Source organism: Carcharhinus amblyrhynchos, unplaced genomic scaffold (genome assembly GCF_965287045.1).
Source record: "Carcharhinus amblyrhynchos unplaced genomic scaffold, sCarAmb.v2.hapA chromosome_254, whole genome shotgun sequence".
NCBI lineage: Eukaryota > Metazoa > Chordata > Chondrichthyes > Carcharhiniformes > Carcharhinidae > Carcharhinus > Carcharhinus amblyrhynchos.
Window position 1 is genome coordinate 63,784 of NW_027649994.1, and position 17,839 is coordinate 81,622.

At 41.0% G+C, this 17,839-nt stretch overlaps 1 protein-coding gene across 3 annotated transcripts in view; it reads left to right on the top strand.

Moving 5' to 3' along the window:
- The window catches only part of cpeb1b (cytoplasmic polyadenylation element binding protein 1b), an 80,153-nt gene extending 62,707 nt beyond the window's left edge, over positions 1 to 17,446 (top strand). For 2 of the 3 annotated variants that reach the window (XM_080183343.1, XM_080183345.1), the window contains 9 exons: positions 106 to 326; positions 4,597 to 4,843; positions 6,175 to 6,288; positions 8,484 to 8,588; positions 9,255 to 9,391; positions 9,877 to 10,075; positions 14,211 to 14,305; positions 14,381 to 14,461; positions 15,790 to 17,446. In XM_080183343.1, the coding sequence (XP_080039469.1) occupies positions 106 to 326; positions 4,597 to 4,843; positions 6,175 to 6,288; positions 8,484 to 8,588; positions 9,255 to 9,391; positions 9,877 to 10,075; positions 14,211 to 14,305; positions 14,381 to 14,461; positions 15,790 to 15,900 (1,310 nt within the window). In that variant the 3' untranslated portion in view covers positions 15,901 to 17,446. The remainder of the gene's footprint in view (positions 1 to 105; positions 327 to 4,596; positions 4,844 to 6,174; positions 6,289 to 8,483; positions 8,589 to 9,254; positions 9,392 to 9,876; positions 10,076 to 14,210; positions 14,306 to 14,380; positions 14,462 to 15,789) is intronic. The other variant, XM_080183344.1, reaches the window with a different exon arrangement.
- Positions 17,447 to 17,839: the final 393 nt, after the last annotated feature.

Below are 17,839 nucleotides of genomic sequence, written 5' to 3' on the forward strand. Positions count from 1 at the left end.
TGGAGTTTATAAAATGTATACTTGGGGAGGGAATGGACTAGTAATATTGGCTGTTAATTTAGTATTGCCTGTCATGTGTGCACAAATAACTCTTTCTCTCTACAGTTTTAGGCTTGCTCACTAACCCCCTGAGTACTCAGCTGACTAGAACAGCAGTTGGGTTTCCATCGCTGGATCCAATAGGGTCAAATTACGCTGACCAAATTGCATCATCTTTGCCAAAGCGAATGGATAGCCGTTCAGTGTTGGACTCTCGATCAAGCAGCCCATCTGACTCGGATACAAGTGGCATCAGCTCTGGTTCTGATCCCCTTTCGGAACTAATGGTAAGGTTTCTTCAATTTCTGAATCTAGCAGGCATCTAATTATGCACCATTCAGCATAATACAGCAGATTGATACAGGCAGGATAATGTTGCATCCTTTTGTCCTCCCCAGTTGACTTTTCCATCTAGCTTTATACTGTCAGTAAATCTTTGATACACTACATTGTCTCCCTATTCAATCCTCTCAAGATATAGTTTGAAATGAGGTGGGTAAATGTGATAGATGGACAGTGAAACGAAACACTGGTAGGTGGAATAGAAAATCAGAATGGGGATAATTGGTGTTAATCAACATTTGGGGATCTTTGTACATAGTTAAGATGCAGAGATCTGGCAGGTGCAAAGTACAGTAAGCCATTTGAAAAACAAGAGCACGTTGGCTTTTATTGCAAGGGATTCCAAGTCTTCCTGCAAATCTAGGGCTTTGGTGAGATGACTACTAACTGAGTAGGTTGGGCCTTCATTCTCTAATATTAGGAATTGAGACACCAGAGATCGTGAAGGGCTTGATGGGGTAGGTGCTGGGAGGACGTTGTCCACTAGCTCGTGTGTCTAGAAGTCTTGGACTTGTCTATTCCAGAGCACTATTGCTGTCCAAATCATTAGTTTTCAACTTGAGTATGTAACCAAGAGAATTGGGGAAAATGGGGTAAGGCAGCCTATTGGGAGTGTTTGGCTTGGTGAGCAATATAGAATCAGAATGGGCCATTGTGGCCTACTCAACTCTTGTTTTTTAATCTTGATTTTAACGAGATGTAACCAGCTTGCTTTCCGGTTTCCTTTGCTTTCAAGCCATCAGTTGGACTGAATGATCACTTCCCACTTGCAGCATTTTTTTGGATAAAGTGGATCCTTGTGTCTAATCTAGTTTTGTGATTGGTTAAACTTTTATTAAACACAGATCAGGCTAAGTAATTTGGAGGCAGTTAGTTGGTGGCAAAAGCTGTGTCAGTTTATTTAGCATGAAGACTTTTTGGAGTTGTGTGCCAACCGGAATACATGGGTCAGTTCTCGACTTCATTTGAAATACTAACTAAGTTAATTTTGAGTTGACTTTTAAAAGGGCATCTAAATCTCCTGCAGATACCGGGTAGTTTTCTCCCACAACTTTTTAAGGTCTAGGATGGAAACCTGGTGATCCTAGTGCCATTTGTATCTATTGGGAAATGCTGTTGCCCACAGGTCCAAATTAATCTTCTGGTTTATGTTGACGAGAAATAGGAGCCTGTTGAGCTGACTTCCCCATTGTGCAATTCTGTTTTTTTTTGACCTGGATTTCCCAAGAGCAAAAAAATTCTACCTTTTTTTTTCCAAGTATGAAGCATCCACACCCCTCTGGGGTAGAGAATTCCACAGGTTCACAGTTTGAAGAAATTTCTCACCAGGTCCTAAAGATTCCCCATCTCCTGTCTATCCTGTCAAGCCGCTTCAGCATTTTGTAAAGGTCCGATTTACTTTAGATCAGTGTGGGACAAGGGGGTTGTCCTGTAATAGTGAACTTCTGCTGCTAACCCCAATGAAAGTACAGCCTTAAATAGAGACCAAATCGGCACATGGTATCCCATTTGTGGTGTTGATTTTAAAACCCTGGACAATTATAACAAGTGTGAAATCTGTTCTTGTACTTGAGTCCCTTGCAGTACAGATTTATCTACTTAATTTGCTTCGTCTCCCTGCAGACTAACTGTAATCTTTGATTTGCACTGAAATCCCTTTTATCTGTCAATATTTGCAAGTTCTGCTTTGTACTCCTGCCCCCATGTTGCCCACTCAATTACTCAGTCTCTATCCCTTTGCAGCCTATTCTGTCTTTGGCTTGTATGCCCACTGATCCTTCTCTCTGAAGTCATAGTCTAGATTGTTAAATAGCTGAAGCCCAAGTACTGATTGCAGCACTAGCCACAGCCTGTCAACTAAATGCCCTTTTTATCCCTGCTCTCTTTTGCACCCTGCTAACAGTCCCCTGAGAATATTTTTCCTGACCATGCAACTCCAAGCTGTTGTGCCACATGAGATTACTGCAGCTTCTAGCTTGCCTACATGCACTTTTTAAAGAGAGATGGCATAATGAGATGCATTATGCACCAGAAGGTGAAATCTTTGACAAGTGCCACACCCAGTAAGTATTATTAGAAATAAATGCAGAAGCACAAAGATGGATAGAATTATACAAATGATCTAAATTGAAGGAGTCATCTATTAATGACCAAACATTAATATGAGGCAGAGTACAGGAAAAGCTCCAGGCATAGTGACAACAGAACATCTAAAAGTCCTTTGACAAAAAATAATTAAGTGATGGTAGGAATTTCATCAAATTTATGAAAATTACCCAAGAGAGACAATACAACAATAGTGTGTGAAGCTTAATGAGTCATCTCATTTAAAAAAATTGATCTTGTAAATCCTAATGGAACACATTGGAGCAGGAATTGTTGTAATGTAGTTGAAACGATGAGATACTCGGATAAACATTCGGTCATGTTTAAGTGAATGGTATATTGCTGTAATATGATTTGAGGGGCACAATGGTTAGCACAGCAGCCATAATGATGGGGACCAAGGTTTGATCCTGGCCTTGAGTAACTGTCTCTGGTGTAGAGTTGCATGTTCTTCCCCCTGGTCTGCATGGGTTTCTTCCAGGTGCTCTGGTTTCCTCCCAGAAGTCCAAAGATTTGCTGTTGAGTTTCTTGGCCATATTAAATTGCCCCTTGGTGTCCAACAATATGTAAGTTGGGGGAATTGGCAGGGTAACTGTGTGGGATTACAGGGTTGTGCCTCGGCGGCGGGGGGGGGGGGGGGCCTCAGGACAAGGAGTTCATTCAGCCCATTGTGTCTGCACTATGATTGTAATAGGATCAAGTCACTTGTGTTGGGACCAAATAGCAAACATAAAGCTAGAAGATGAACAATTACATGTCACATGAATACTGCAAGACTGTCATTGTCAATTATTCAATCTTTACACATTCAGAATTAACATAAACTTGCAGTGTGTTAATGCCACAGCACTATGATGGAAATAGTTTAATAGCACTCCGCTCCCCCTAATCAGCTGTCAGTGGTTTTCAATCCTTTGTTTCTAACCTTCACCCTTTTCAGCACTCAAATCCTTTCTCACTAATGCCCCTGCCTTTTGAAAAGTGAAATCTTGTCATTTTTAACCAAATCTCTGTTGCTATAATCTAAACTGTCTTGTTATAATGAAGCTAAGATTATTCTGGGATGGTTTTGTAATGTGAAAGGGATCATGTGATCTGTTCTTAGTTTGCCTGACTACCAGTGGTGATTTTAATATTTAGATTAAAAGGGCCCAGATAATTTTAGGAAAGAGGAGGTATGAGTTCTTTACAGGAGACCTTGGGAGGAACCTGAGCTAAAATGGATTGAGTCCAAGCAAGTGTTTGAGCTTTCCAAGATGAAAGTTTGGTTCTTCAGGATGGGCTAATCTGTGTCTCTACTTGGATACAAGGTCCAAGTGATTCACGTTGCTGTGAAAATGGGCTTTGAGGTGGGAATAATTTCTAACATATCCTTAAACGGCCAAAGGCAAGCTGGCACGACTGGGGGAAGGAGCCGTTGGAAATATCTCTAGTTTCTTGTGTCAGAAGGCAGGTGGGAACTTGCTTTCTAATTGAAGATTTTGTAATAAGTTGAAACAAAAGTTGCAAGATTTGCCTAGCTTGTGTTTAAAAGGAAGATCTTTCTCAGTAATACTTCAAAGGACAGTTCTGGGGTCAGACATTACCTCGAATAAAATTTTGAACAGATTGAGGAAGAATTAAATGCTTACTGAAAAGGATGGTTATAAGGCATACCTGTGAAATGTGACATCAAGTGCAAGTTAAATTGGGTCAGTAGAGCTGTTTAAATAAACTTCTTGATGTGAAATCTTTAATCTTTCAGTTATTAACTAGAATTTTGAGGTCTGTACAGAGACAGTAACCGCCACTTGTTTGGTCATCAATTTTTTTGAAGCATGTACATTTTGGGTCAATTGTTAACTTACTATTTCCTTGTTTAGACTTATCACAATTTTAAACATCTGCCACTTCCTGTCTCTTGTGGGTCAAGGCAATGTGACTTGAGGGTGAAAAATAGTGATCACATTGTCTTGTTTCTTTCACAAGACACTTTACACTATTCTTCCCTTCAGCTGCTAAATGGGGATTTTTGGCAATATAGTGAGGTTGGTGGAGGAAGCGAGCACGAGAGTTTTAAACCCTGTGTAGAATTTCTGCTTTCTGCATCTGGTAATGTTTTTCTTTTAGTCAAGCCTCCGCATCTCTCCTCCGATTTCCTTCTTGCCCATGGGTGGAGTAGGCAGGGATCCAATGAAGCGAATGGGTATGAGCCCTCGACTGGACCAAGACCAGGCTTCAGTGGCCAATCCTGTGAGCCCTAATCCCTTCAAGCGATGGTCAGCAAACTCTGGGTGGGCAAACTGGGATCTTTTGGAGAGTCCAGAAGATCCTTTCAGTATGGAAAAAGAGGCTCGGCTGCACAGGCAGGCTGCAGGTAAGCTGGCAAATTTTCTTCTGCCTCAAAGATCAACTATCTGGTTAACTTAGTTCATGTTCTGACTTGCCTGTATCTCTAAATTGGCCTGTTGCTGGTTTCCTGGGACTGCTTACCTTGCACATCTCCAGTTGAATTCAGCATGAATCCAAACCAGTTGGATAGCACCTGGAAGCTAACCCTCCAGTCTTGCACTTCTGACTATTTAATCAATTTGTATTTCCCAGTCTTGCAAATGAAGATTGGATTAATGGAAAAATACTTGATGGATTAGTGTGTCTTTTTAGAGTAGTTTAGAGATGGGCACTTCTAAATGTGTAAGAAAATGCACCTGATGAAGCACTTCTGAAAATTTTCCATCCTGATTGCCAGCTATAAGAAACAGTTCAATGAGTAGGACATCCAAGGTGCTGCTTCCAGGGTGCTTACATAATGAGGCATGAAGGCCCTAAACATTGACTAGCACACTTGAGTCACCAGCTGGCAAAAGAGGGAAATGGCAACACCTCTTGTGGGCTGGCACTCACTACACAATGCCCAGTGGCAACAGGTGCCAATGCCCCACCCACAGTGACCTGGCAGAATGAAGACTGGCCTTCCAAAGATGAAGATCCCCCTTCCCCCATTGCTTGCTGTGTCCACCTTTTAGATAGAAGTCCACCATTAACAGACTGCTTAATTGATCACGGGAATGCCAAAGACTTCCCTTGAACCAAAATTAAGATTGGCTTTCCTTGAGCACTTGATTGCTGCGCAAGTACTTTTTTGGTGTATAAATTCAGCTTTTTAATTTCCTGAGTGCAGATTAAACTAATGTATTTCTTGTTCAAGATCCAAGGTTTAAAATTCTATTTCTAATGGCCACAAAGACGTTACCCAATAAAACATGAATAGATGTTGACTAGATTCCTTCATTAATCTTAATCCAAGTCACCAATTTGGAAGACTTCTGTTTTTTTAACATCACTAATGGCTGCCTTCTAATAACTGCATACCCATAACTCCAGCTATTTCTTGGTGTAGACTACTTTTCTTGCTGCTTTTATTATTTTTAAATGCAGTTGACATTCCAAGTGGCAGGCACACTCTCTCATTCTACTTATGTCCAGAGGCAAGCAAAATGCAAGCTTGATTCTTGTAACAAATCCTTGGTGGGAGTGAAGACAGATGATGCAATATGTTATGTATGGATTCAAACACTGAACCAGCTGGAATGCATGGCCCAGTCGGCAGGACTGCAAGTACTTGCAAAGTGCTTGACGTGTCGTAGTGAACAGTTTGGAAGACTTGAAATCTAATGCTTGTGAATATTTTTCTTTTTTTCCTGAAAGCAATGAGTGAAGCCACATTTACTTGGAGGGGCCAGCTCCCACCCAGGAATTACAAGAACCCAATCTATTCCTGCAAAGTGTTCCTGGGTGGTGTACCCTGGGATATCACTGAAGGTAAATGCTACTTGGGTTGCTGAATTCAGGAGAAACACAGGGTAATTGTATTGCAGGGTAATTAAGTTTGTGTTGTAGGCTTTGGTGTACAAATTTGAATTTTGTTCTAAAACTTGCTCAGTGTTACAGGTGTTTAAGTGGAATAATGCCTTGTAATTTTGGTTTTGCTTGTACTTGCAAGTGATCACATTCAGTTATTTAAATTGAGGTAATTTTTCTCTAACAACAATTTGTACAGGTTGCTTTCTGTACTGAAAGTGGCATGTTATAGAAATGGAGGGATTGCAGAACTTTGTGGTACAGAGGGATCTGGGTATCCTGGCATGTTGATCACACGTTAGCATGTAGGGATAGCAAGTGATTACAAAAATGAATAAAGCTTGCTGCAGTTGTAAAAGGAATTGGTGAGAACACAGCCAGAACTTGGTACAGCTTTGATTTAAGGGAATATATAAATTGCATTAGAAATAGGTCTGAGGATGTTCACTCGACCGATCCTTGATGAGGGGGTTATCTCAATGACGGCTTGGGCCTGAATCCGTTGGAGTTTAGAAGAACAGGTGATCTTTTTGAAATATGCACAATGAGGGGAATTGGTATGCTGGATGTTTCACATTTAAATTTTTTTGAGGGTCGTGAGTCTGGAAGTTTCCTCCCCAATGTGATGGAAGTAAGGCCATTGTTTTTGAGGTAGCTGGGCAGGATAATGGTGTTTGAGGTCACCATTCAATCAGCCAGGCTTTATTGAGCAGGTTTGAGGAACCAAGCTGCCTACCATTGGTATGTTTTGCTAAAATCGATGGCTACTTGTAGCACTTGATTGCTAGCTTTGGCTGAGCTTTTTGTAATCACCATTCGATTGGTTAGATTAGATTTTGTTTGGAGTGGGGAGATAAAATCCAACAGCCTCAAATCATCAATAAAATACTGCTTTTCTATTCTGAACTAAATTTGCAACTTTATCATTTAAGGATTATAAAGTTGGCTCAACATTGGGCAGTTGAGGTTATTAGCTAGTTCCAGTATTGGTGTCAGAGTAAGCTGTCTAGTTTTGTAGCTTGTCTCTTCCTTCCTTCCCTGCTTTGTAAACTTCCCCCAAGAATACTTGTCTTGAAATGAGTTTTACCTGCTTGCAACATTGAGGTTGCTATCCCCTTGCTGGTCCAGTCTAAAACTGTGCAAGGAAGATGGGGGACAGGAAGAGAAGCAACTGTTTACTCCCTAAAGTAGCAGTGAAATGGTCTGTTCCTTTTGGATAAATATTTGGACTCTGCAAAGGGACAGTCTATGGTTAAATATTTTAGGCACTGGCATCCATTTTTTTTCGAAGATTTACCCCAGATATAATGAAGAATTGGCCTTCTGCTTCAAGATCTTTACCCAATTCACTGGATTATTTAATGAAGCTAATATCCTCCCATTGTTAATCTGTTCACTCCAACCATCCTTCAATATACATGAATGGTACTGATTTAACTTGATGTCATGAAGGGTATGTCACTGATCTCCAGCAGAATCTTGGTACAGCTAGCTGCTCAGAGGCAGATGTCTTAGACATGTTGTCAAAATACAAACTCTTAGCTCAAAACATTTCACTAGTGATCTGAGAATAGCATGCTGAGGCAAAGAGTCACTTGTATAACATTCTAGGTATCCAACAAAGACTTTAAGATTTGGCTAATTTGGAAAGTTCCTAACTCTCAATTAGGGCTCCTTCATGAAATTTCAAATTGGGCAGCTGATGGCACAGGGGTGGCACAATGATTAGCACTGTTGTCTCAGCGCCAGGGACCTGGTTCAATTCCTGGCCTGCGTTTGTACGTCTCCCTATCGGTGGGTTTCCTCCATAGTCCAAAAATGTGCAAGTTAGGTGAATTGGCCATGCTGAATTCTCCCTCGGTGTACCTGTACAGGTGTTTGAGCGTAGCAACTAGGGGATTTTTACAGTAATGTCATTAGTGTTAATGTAAGACTACTTGTGACTAAATTGGAAGTTGGTTGCACTATGACTAAGGGTGTTTTTCTGAGGTTGGTTTATTTGATTTGCCCTAAAGACCTTTAAAGTAACAATTTGGATAATGAAAATGTGACCAAAGATGAGCTGCTCTCTTTAGGGCCTGGTGTCATGATTTTTGGGGTATTTTGGTAGAAAGAACTGAATTTAATGTCTTCATTCCCTTGTTTTTCTTTCCTAGTTGGACTGATCAATACTTTCAGGGTATTTGGTTCATTGAGTGTGGAATGGCCTGGTAAGGATGGCAAGCACCCTCGATGCCCACCCAAAGGTAATATGCCTAAAGGTAATGAGAGCTGAGACATGGTAGGACACTTTACCTGTTCTGACAGTCACTACTAAGGTTGAGGGACCAAGCACTGGTATGCATGCAGCTACAACTGATACCAAGCCACTTGGATAGTGGGTAAGGGTGTTTTTAAGGCAGGTTCTAATGGTGAAGGCTGGTGCATTTTGTTTTTAAATGGAGATTTCCTTTGTACTAATACGCGTAGCAAGACACTTACAAAACCGTCATCCACATCAGGATGAAATGTCTGTCTTTGGCAGTTTGGATTCCTACTGATCAAATAACAATTTTTAATTTCTTCCTATTTGAAAAATATTTTGTAGTTTGCATGAGTTCAGTGGGCTATTTGTAAAAAAAAAATTAGGAGTCCAACTTGTAGAATTGCATTTGATTCTAAATACCTGGCTAATAGGAGAACTCCTAACATTTTTAATGGAACAGGATTACTTCAAACAAGCGCAATCATAATCTGTTCAAGTATCACAACTGGGATTTTAGTAGGAATTCAATTTTGTAGGCATTTGGTGCCTGATCTGCTTCTTGATCTTTCTTTGGTTCTTTGTTTCTTTTGAAACAGATTTGGAAAGGTGCACTTTGTCTGTTACCACAGAGTGCAAGAATTGTAGGGATTTCTCTACCTGATGTTTAATGTTTTATTGCTAGGTTACGTGTACTTGGTTTTTGAATCTGAAAAGTCTGTGCGTGCATTACTGCAATCCTGCACACACGACCTGATGAGCACTGATGGTGCAAGTGAATATTATTTCAAGATGTCAAGCCGCAGGATGCGCTGCAAAGAGGTAATGGTCAGTTTGAGCCATTTTTAAGTGAAGGTTTGTCTGTACACTTGCAAACTTTCACTCCTATCCTGTAAATGATTCCTGATGTTTAGCATGAAATCAGTTTTTGTATTGAATGAGCTCTTAATTCCTGAGTTCTGGTTTCTAATCTGTAGTGTTTTAACATAAACTAAATCAATATTGACTAACTACACAGTTTTGCTGTGAGCACATACTTTGTTCTGTACAAATCAAGATTAATCAAACATCCAGATATTGAATTGTAATACTGTTTGTCCTCACTTGTTAAGCTCTTGGTTCCCGTTGAACTTGAAATGCATTCTATTAGCAGCTCTAACGGGGTGGAAAGTAGTGGTAAATGGAGTCACCTACTCTAATTCATTACAGGCTTTTTTAGCTAGTCTCTCTGATCTTTAATTGCTCAGGTACCTGTCCTAATGTATAATCAGTAAGTAAGCCATACTTAAATCTTTGCTTTCTTTCAGGTACAGGTTATACCTTGGGTCCTCTCTGACAGTAACTTTGTCCGCAGCCCATCCCAGCGTCTGGACCCAAGTAAAACAGTGTTTGTTGGAGCACTGCATGGAATGTTGAATGCAGAAGCCTTGGCGGCAATCATGAATGATTTATTTGGAGGAGTAGTGTATGCTGGTATTGATACTGACAAGCACAAGTATCCAATTGGTATGTTACATCTGTACTGAGTATTCCTAGTAAGTTTATGCTCTGGTGTTCCTCCTTTTAACCTGACAGTCCAAATAAGTGCTTGGAAGTTTTAGAAATACTGTGTATTAATCTAGTCAAGCTGATGGCATAACTTGTGATACATGTGCATTTATGGTTTCTTGGTCTCCTTACTCTGCAACAGTTTTCAACAAACAAATCTGCACTGATTTACTCTAGAAATCCTCAGGTCAGGCAGTAACTGCAGTAAGAAGCTGATGTTTCACCTTTTTGACTTTTGTCGCTTAATACTACACAAGCATCTGCTTGTGAACTGAGTTCCCCATGGAGAAACCTGTTTCCTTTTTATTCTTTCCTATTAAAAAAAAGGATAGCATTCAGGACTTGTAATTTTTTTCACAAGTGTAATGCTATCATTGACTTTTTTTAGCCAGGGTTAAATTGGTTGGGTGGTTTGCAAATTTACATTAGTTTAGAGGTGTTAGAACATAGAACATAGAACACTACAGCACAAACAGGCCCTTCGGCCCACAAGTTGTGCCGATCACATCATCACCTACCAACCTACAGACCTATCTATAACCCTCAATCTCATTAAACCCCATATACTCATCCAGGAGTCTTTTAAAAGACCCCAGCGAGTTCGCCTCCACCACCACTGACGGCAGCCGATTCCATTCACTCACCACCCTTATCTTGGGTTTCTCCATGAGTTTGCTTGGAAATGGAAGGATGTGTTCAATCATGGGCAATTGGGTAAAGTGTACGGATGCAGTGCAGCAGGCACAAGAGAGGACTTATTTCATAGGTCAATGACTGCCCTGCTGATATCTTTATTGGCAAGTATGGCCACATCATGTAGACAAACCTTTCACTTTGATTTTCAAGTGACTCTGATGTTCTTGTAACTTATGTTCAGAATTTTGGAAGAATATAACTGGTTCCCCAGAATGACCAGCCTATCTTGCTCAAATCTATGCAAGTAGTAAGGCCTCAATTCAGTATTTGGGGTGCACACCTGTGTAAACTTTTTTACTTGTTAAAATGGATCAAATTCAACTGAATTTCAAGGGTGTTGTCCTCTCCTCCAGTCTACCTGATTTACATTGAAAGCCTTGACTTCACTTTGTTGTGCAGCTATGATGTAATGAAACTCTGTTTCTGTGATAGTCAGTAGTGAAATAATCAATCCCATGTCAGGGTTTGTGACTTCAGGCAAAGCAACCAGGTCAAAGTGGGTCTGTAATTCTTGTGAAATTTATGCTCCTGCAAATACCAGTGGCCTTCTCAGTTTGGGTGTAGTTTAGTTCTGTGTTGGATGATGTATGTAATGGGCCTTTCATCAGAAAATGTGCGAAGTAGTTCCTGCATCATGAACGAGGCTGATGAGGCTTTTCATTGAAATGTTCCAGGACTTTAACAGAAGTGAACTCTAGCTTGTTCCTTGATGCTTTCCTGATGGGCATTTGATCAGTCCTGTTTTTACATTCTTCAAATTATTCAGTGCTGCTGCCAAACTGGAAATGAACTTCCTGCAGTAATTTAGAAGTTCCAAAGCTGAACGTTTTGGGCTGTGGTGCTCACCACACTCTGCACCTTTTTTCAGGGTGAAGTTTCAGGGTCAGATTTGACAGTCGCATGTTCCAGGCACTGCACAGGTATTTGAAAATAAACTATTGGGGTTTTCCAACCTATTCAGGATTCTGCTTGGGTTCTTGGGGTTGGGAGGTTTTTTGCCAGTGATGAGCATGTAGTCTTGGAAGCAGATTACAGCTGGGTGGCCCTACAGTGTGTCCATGGCCTGCTGGAATGGCTGGTGATTCCATTGTATTGATGCAGATCTGTGTACTGATAGTTGTAAATTTGCTGGAATCTTCACTCAGCTCCATTGTCAAAATGCTTTTGATCAGTTGAGTTTTGAATAATGCACCTCTTCAGAACTGTGAACTGGTCCTGGATCTTCAGTAGCAGGTCTGTCACAGCATTGAGAGTTCTGGCAGTGAAAAGGGTCTGCCATCCTTACCTGGTCTGGCCTACATGTGACTCCAGAGCCACAGCAATGTGGTTGACTCTCAACTACCCTCCAAGGGGCAACTAGAGATGGGCAATAAATGCTGATGTGGAGATGCCAGTGTTGGACTGGGGTAAACATAGTAAGAAATCTCAACACCTTTTTGGATTTTAACCTGGTGTTGAGATTTCTTACAATATATGCTGGCCAGCCAGCAATGCCCATGTCCTACAAACAAACTTGTTTTAAAATTGCCTGAGAGTTGAGTTGAGTTCTACTTCATTTTCTGTTGGATTGAGTCGCAAACTAAACAATTGAAGCTTCAGCTTTCATGGTTTTATTTCAGTATCTGGTTGTGTTACAGTTCCATGACTTTGGCACAAATCAAATAATTTTTGATCTTTATGGTCAGTTGAGAGTGGAACTTGGTTAAATTCATTAAAGAGCTGTAGTTTGAATTTGTGTATAAACTTAGAAGTTTTTGGTATCTTTGCATGCTGTCGGTAGGTCTAACCAAGTCCAGTGAATTTTGATGGCGGCAGCAGCACGCAAATTATACTTGGCTGTTTGGAGCGTATTGCTCACCACACCTTGGTCACAGAAAGCCGTAACAAAATAGAGAATGTTTCCTGATGGGTCTCTTTGAGTCTCTCTAGGCTGCAGGAGTTGTCATTTCTTAGCTCATTTCAGTACGTTATCCCCCTCCTCTCTTCTTGGAAGAAATCCTGATCTCAGAGCCTAAGGATTGAAGAAGACGATGGTGTCTAATGCTGCTTTGGGCCTGTTTTCCTGAATGTAATTCAAAAAGTGTAATGATGAAAGAACAACAACTATAATGAACTGCTGCACCAACTGAACATGGATCTTGAATTCTTCATGGCTGACATGAATCTTGCTCGAGGTATACAGGATTGCAGTTAGAAGGAGCTTAGGTGGGGAAAAAGTATCCATCAGCATCATGTTGCTGACTGACTCATTTCTGATGAGATTCTAGTGAAGTGATTTCTAGATATTGGCCCTTTTTGTTTTTACTGACCTTGTCTCCAAGACTCATTGGTTCCATATAGATTTGGAAAGAGATGTGGACTATTTTTTTTTTTTGCAACTCCAGCCTGAATAGGAGTTAAACTAATGATCTAACCCACTTCTTCAGGCAGATCCGTCCCACTTTTTTTATCTATTGCAGAAAGACCAATTCCTGAAGGCTATGCTGCAGGATGCCTGCAAGTGGCCTGATTCTTGCACTAAATCAGGAGCTAGCTTCTTTATCTATGTCAGCAAGACTTTGATTTTGCTGTTACTGAGATGAATCTTTTGGTTTGCCTTCATACTGAGCCACTCCCTTCATGCTAACACTCATCCCACAAATATTTAGAGCCACTTACTTCTCTATCGCATTGAGGTGGAATGCCTGGCTTGCTGTTGCACTGTTTAGAAACCAGAGTTTAGCTCTCAATTCAGTACATGGTTCCTTACGAGCCAGGTGGTACCTGCTGTTGTGTTTGTGCCACTGCAAGCAATAGCCATCTTATTCCTACTGTCCTGGGAATGTGTCCACCTTGTGGAATTATGGAGCCACCTAGTGTCTCTGCATGTCTGCGTATTTCCCCCAAACACTAGCCATGTGGTGGTCAGAAGAATAGTTTTTGGAATCCTGAGTTAAGTTGAGAAGATGTAGTGCTTACAATGTCAAATTAAGGAAAATATCTCGTCGTTTTTTGCCTTGTGTTTCTATGAAAGTCTTCCAAATTGGGTCTGGCTGTAAAAAGGTGTGTGTATATAGCATTAGTTATTAACTAAACTTTGAATTGCTCTCATCTTCTGGTACCAAATCAATCTAGTTGAAGACTCTTTTCCTTTGCAGCTAATACGTTTTGTTGCAGTATTTGAAACTCCAGGCCAAAGACTGGAGTCTATAATGTAAGCTGATAATGGGATGGAGCTATAAATAATGGCATCCAGAATAGATGTACTGGGGACTGATTATTGTGTAGGCAGCCCTTTGAACAATCTGTAAATGCTCAGGATGCTGCATGTTTTGCTTGAATGTGTTGGAGAGTCTTGTATTTCTACAATGTAGATGGTGTCGTGGCTAATTGAATCTTTAGCTTGCTTTGTATTTAGGTTCCGGTCGAGTCACTTTTAATAACCAGCGCAGCTACCTAAATGCAGTGGGAGCAGCCTTTGTAGAGATCAAGACTCCAAAGTTCACTAAAAAGGTAAATCTTCAAATCACAACCACTGGAACAAGGAAGCAAATGTTTTGACTTACTGAAAAATCTTTCTTGTTAAAGGTTCAGATTGATCCCTACTTGGAGGATTCCATGTGTCAGGCATGCAGTGCTCAGCCCGGACCATTCTTCTGCAGAGATCCCGTGAGTTCTTTGGGCTTGGACAGGATGGTTAATTCATCCCCAGCTAATTTCCAGTCTTTTTTAATCTAACTATCTGGGTACACAGTGGTAGTTGAACTTGCTCTGGCTTTGAAATCTTGATCTGTAGAGTCTGGCTTTTGAAATGGGTTTAAGTTGTTGCCCTGCATACTTAAGCTTTTTGCTTCAGCGTGAGGGTGTTAACTGAGCCCAAGTGCAGGTTGGCATAGCCTTGCTGATAGTCAATTGCTGTAGTGAGGAGAGCAGACTCCTCAATTTGAGGCCATATGGATAGAACAAAAAGACAGGCAGTCACGTTGCTGAGTGTAACAAAGCCATGATGTGGATATGCTGGCGTTGGACTGGCGTAAACACAGTAAAAAGTCTGACCACACCAGGTTTTAGTCCAACCTATTTATTTGATAATATACTCGCAAGCTTTCGGGTTAGCCCCTTCGTCAGGTGAATGGAGAGTTCTGGCCTCAGACAGAGCATATAAAGCACAGACAGTTTAGAGATTACTGATTAGAATCTAATCAGTAATCTCTAAACTGTCTGTGCTTTATATGCTCTGTCTGAGGCCAGAACTCTCATTCACCTGACGAAGGGGCTAACCCGAAAGCTTGCGAGTATATTATCAAATAAATAGGTTGGACTAAAACCTGGTGTTGTCAGACTTTTTACTGTGTAACAAAGCCCCCAGACACTCAGCAGGTATGCAGACAAATCTGTGTAAAATATGGTGATAGAGGATTTTACCTTCCTCAACATATGCAAAGTGTGAAAGGGCCAGTGCATCCAGGAGAGCTTTTTGAGCCAGCCTATAGGAAGTCCTACAGTGCAGGGGGAGGGGGTGGTTGAGGGAATGAGGCCAGGAGACTGATCAGGATGTTGGGCTGGAGTGTGCCAAGTTAGGCAGGGAGATGGAAAGGAACTTTGTTCCCTGTAGGTTTAAAATTGGGGACAGGAGATTGGCTAAGAACTTACCTCAAATCTGAATGTTGGGAATCTGGAGCTCTGCCTGACACTGGCAGAGGCAGGAACCTTCAATGTTTAAGCATTTAGATGAAACAGCATACAAGACTATGGACTAAGTGCTGAAAAATGGGATTAAATGGATAGGTGTTAAGGGTCAGTTTGTTCTGTAAGACTGACTAATAACCCCAGGTTGTTTGAGCTGAATAAGGAGTATAAATTTCATCACTATTGAGTTTGGTCATGTTGAAATTGAAATGGCTTTTGAATTTAATAAAATAAGTGAAATTCCAGTCTTGGCTACTCTGCTTGATTAGCTGTGACTAAAGCCCATTAACTTGTGTTGATTTCCATAGGTTTGCTTCAAATATTTCTGTCGTTCGTGCTGGCAATGGCAGCACTCCCTCGAGGTTCTCCGTCACCACCGTCCATTGATGCGCAATCAGAAGAACCGCGATTCCAGCTAAAAGCACAGAGCAAATGTGAGATTTTGATTTCAGTCGAGTGAGTGAAGCCAGGAATAGGCTCAGACTGGGAACAGCGATTACGGACTGAAGTTCACTCCTGCACTTGCTATTTGCTGTTTAATATTCACAATCGCACTATGCACAGTGCATTCCATGGGGTATTGGGGCCCACCACAGCAGTTCCCAGACAAACGTTCTGCACCGAGGTGATAGCCAGGCCTTGAAGGTGTTGAAGCAAATGGCTTCACATTTGGATTTTTAGGCTTTTTTACATTCCTTGACAATGTTGCAAGTTCATTACCTTTCCACTAGCAGTTGCCATACAGTGCCTTTAAATTTTCTTTCCCCATCAGGACCGCAGATACTGGTGAATATTCGACCGGTTTTTTACTTAAACTACAAGGCAGAGGAGTGCTTTATTTAGCAATCAAATTCAATATTTTACGCTCAGTTTTTACAGATGCAGCTGCCTTTTTAAGGCTTCATTTTTTTGACCAGTTTTTTTTACACTGTTTAAAAAGAGTTTTAGTCAAACACAACAGTGACTCTTCTCCTGGCGGCTTTTAACATTTGTGTCTGGGGCTGCTATTATGGACCCTGGGTTGTTGTTGTAAATCAAGATGTTTGCAACCATTGGTGTGGATTTATGGATTAGAAACTGGACTGAATAAAAGACATTCGAGCTGCTGTACATAGTTTTAAGATGTTCTTTGCACTTTTTAATTTGCACTATGGGTAGGTAGAGGTTTTTAAATCACCATTCTCACTGATGACGTGGTTTTTCTTTTTTGTACTTGAGCAGAAGGGGTTTCATGGCCAGCCCAAGCGGAGAATCCGGTTTAGGCCCCTTTTGGGCTGTTGCTCATTTACTGTTGGAAAGGATGAGAAACTATTGCTCGAGGCCATCTGAGCAAACTGCTTGGGTCTTGGGGGAGTTGAGATTTTTACTCTTGTGGTTTTTGATCTGAAGCTGTGTGCCAAAGAACCAGTGTCCTTAACTTTTTTTTTTGCTGAGCTGTTGCCTTGTCACCCGCCCAGCTGCTGTTGAGCATTAGTAAGGTCTCTACCTCACTGTTGTGGTACGCAGGTGTGACTGCAGTTACCTGAAGTTGTGGAGTAAGCTGTTAAATGTTGGGCACAAAAAAATAAAGCCGTGTTGAAGCAGAAACTATAAGCGTTTAAACATGTCTAATATGTACCAGTATAGTGCAAAAGTTTCTCAACTGCTTCCACTTACCTAGAGGCACAAGAGCCTATATTGTACATAATGGTCAAAACATCCCAGAAATCCATCAGCTGATGTATTGCTGAACTTGCAGTGACTAAATTGTAGCAATCCTTCAGTGTGGTCATGACCAATGAATGGAGTATTCTGGCCATTGATATCCAAACTTGCTGTAAGTAAAGACCCAAATGGAATAAAACCCATGATGTTCACAGTATAATATGTTGTGGAGTGATTTTTATTTTGTTCATATCCTGTGATTAAAATTGCTATTAGTGTATTACCAATAAAAACTAAATAAATTGAGTGGTTTCTAAATGATCAAGTAGTCCTTCTGCTCAAAATATTCTTTCTGTACTTGGGAAGTTCTTGGATATTGGGTGCTGTGGGCTGCGTAGTGAAATGTGGGAAAGAGCTTTGGAACCAGTTATCCAGCAGAAACTGACCTGCATCTGAAATGTGTAGGTTAAGTGTATTGGCCATTCCAAATTGCCATTTTAGTGTCAGTGGGACTACCTAGGGTAAATGTATGGGATTATGGGGACAGGGCCTGGGTGGTTTTGTGGTTGGTGTAGACTCAATGGGCCAAATGGCCACCTTCTGCACTATAGGATTCTCTCTCTGATCCACAATGGTGGGACTGAATTTAATCTGATCCTAGAGTTTAAATTTGCAGGACTGTATTCCACTGTGATCATGGATACTCATTTCAAT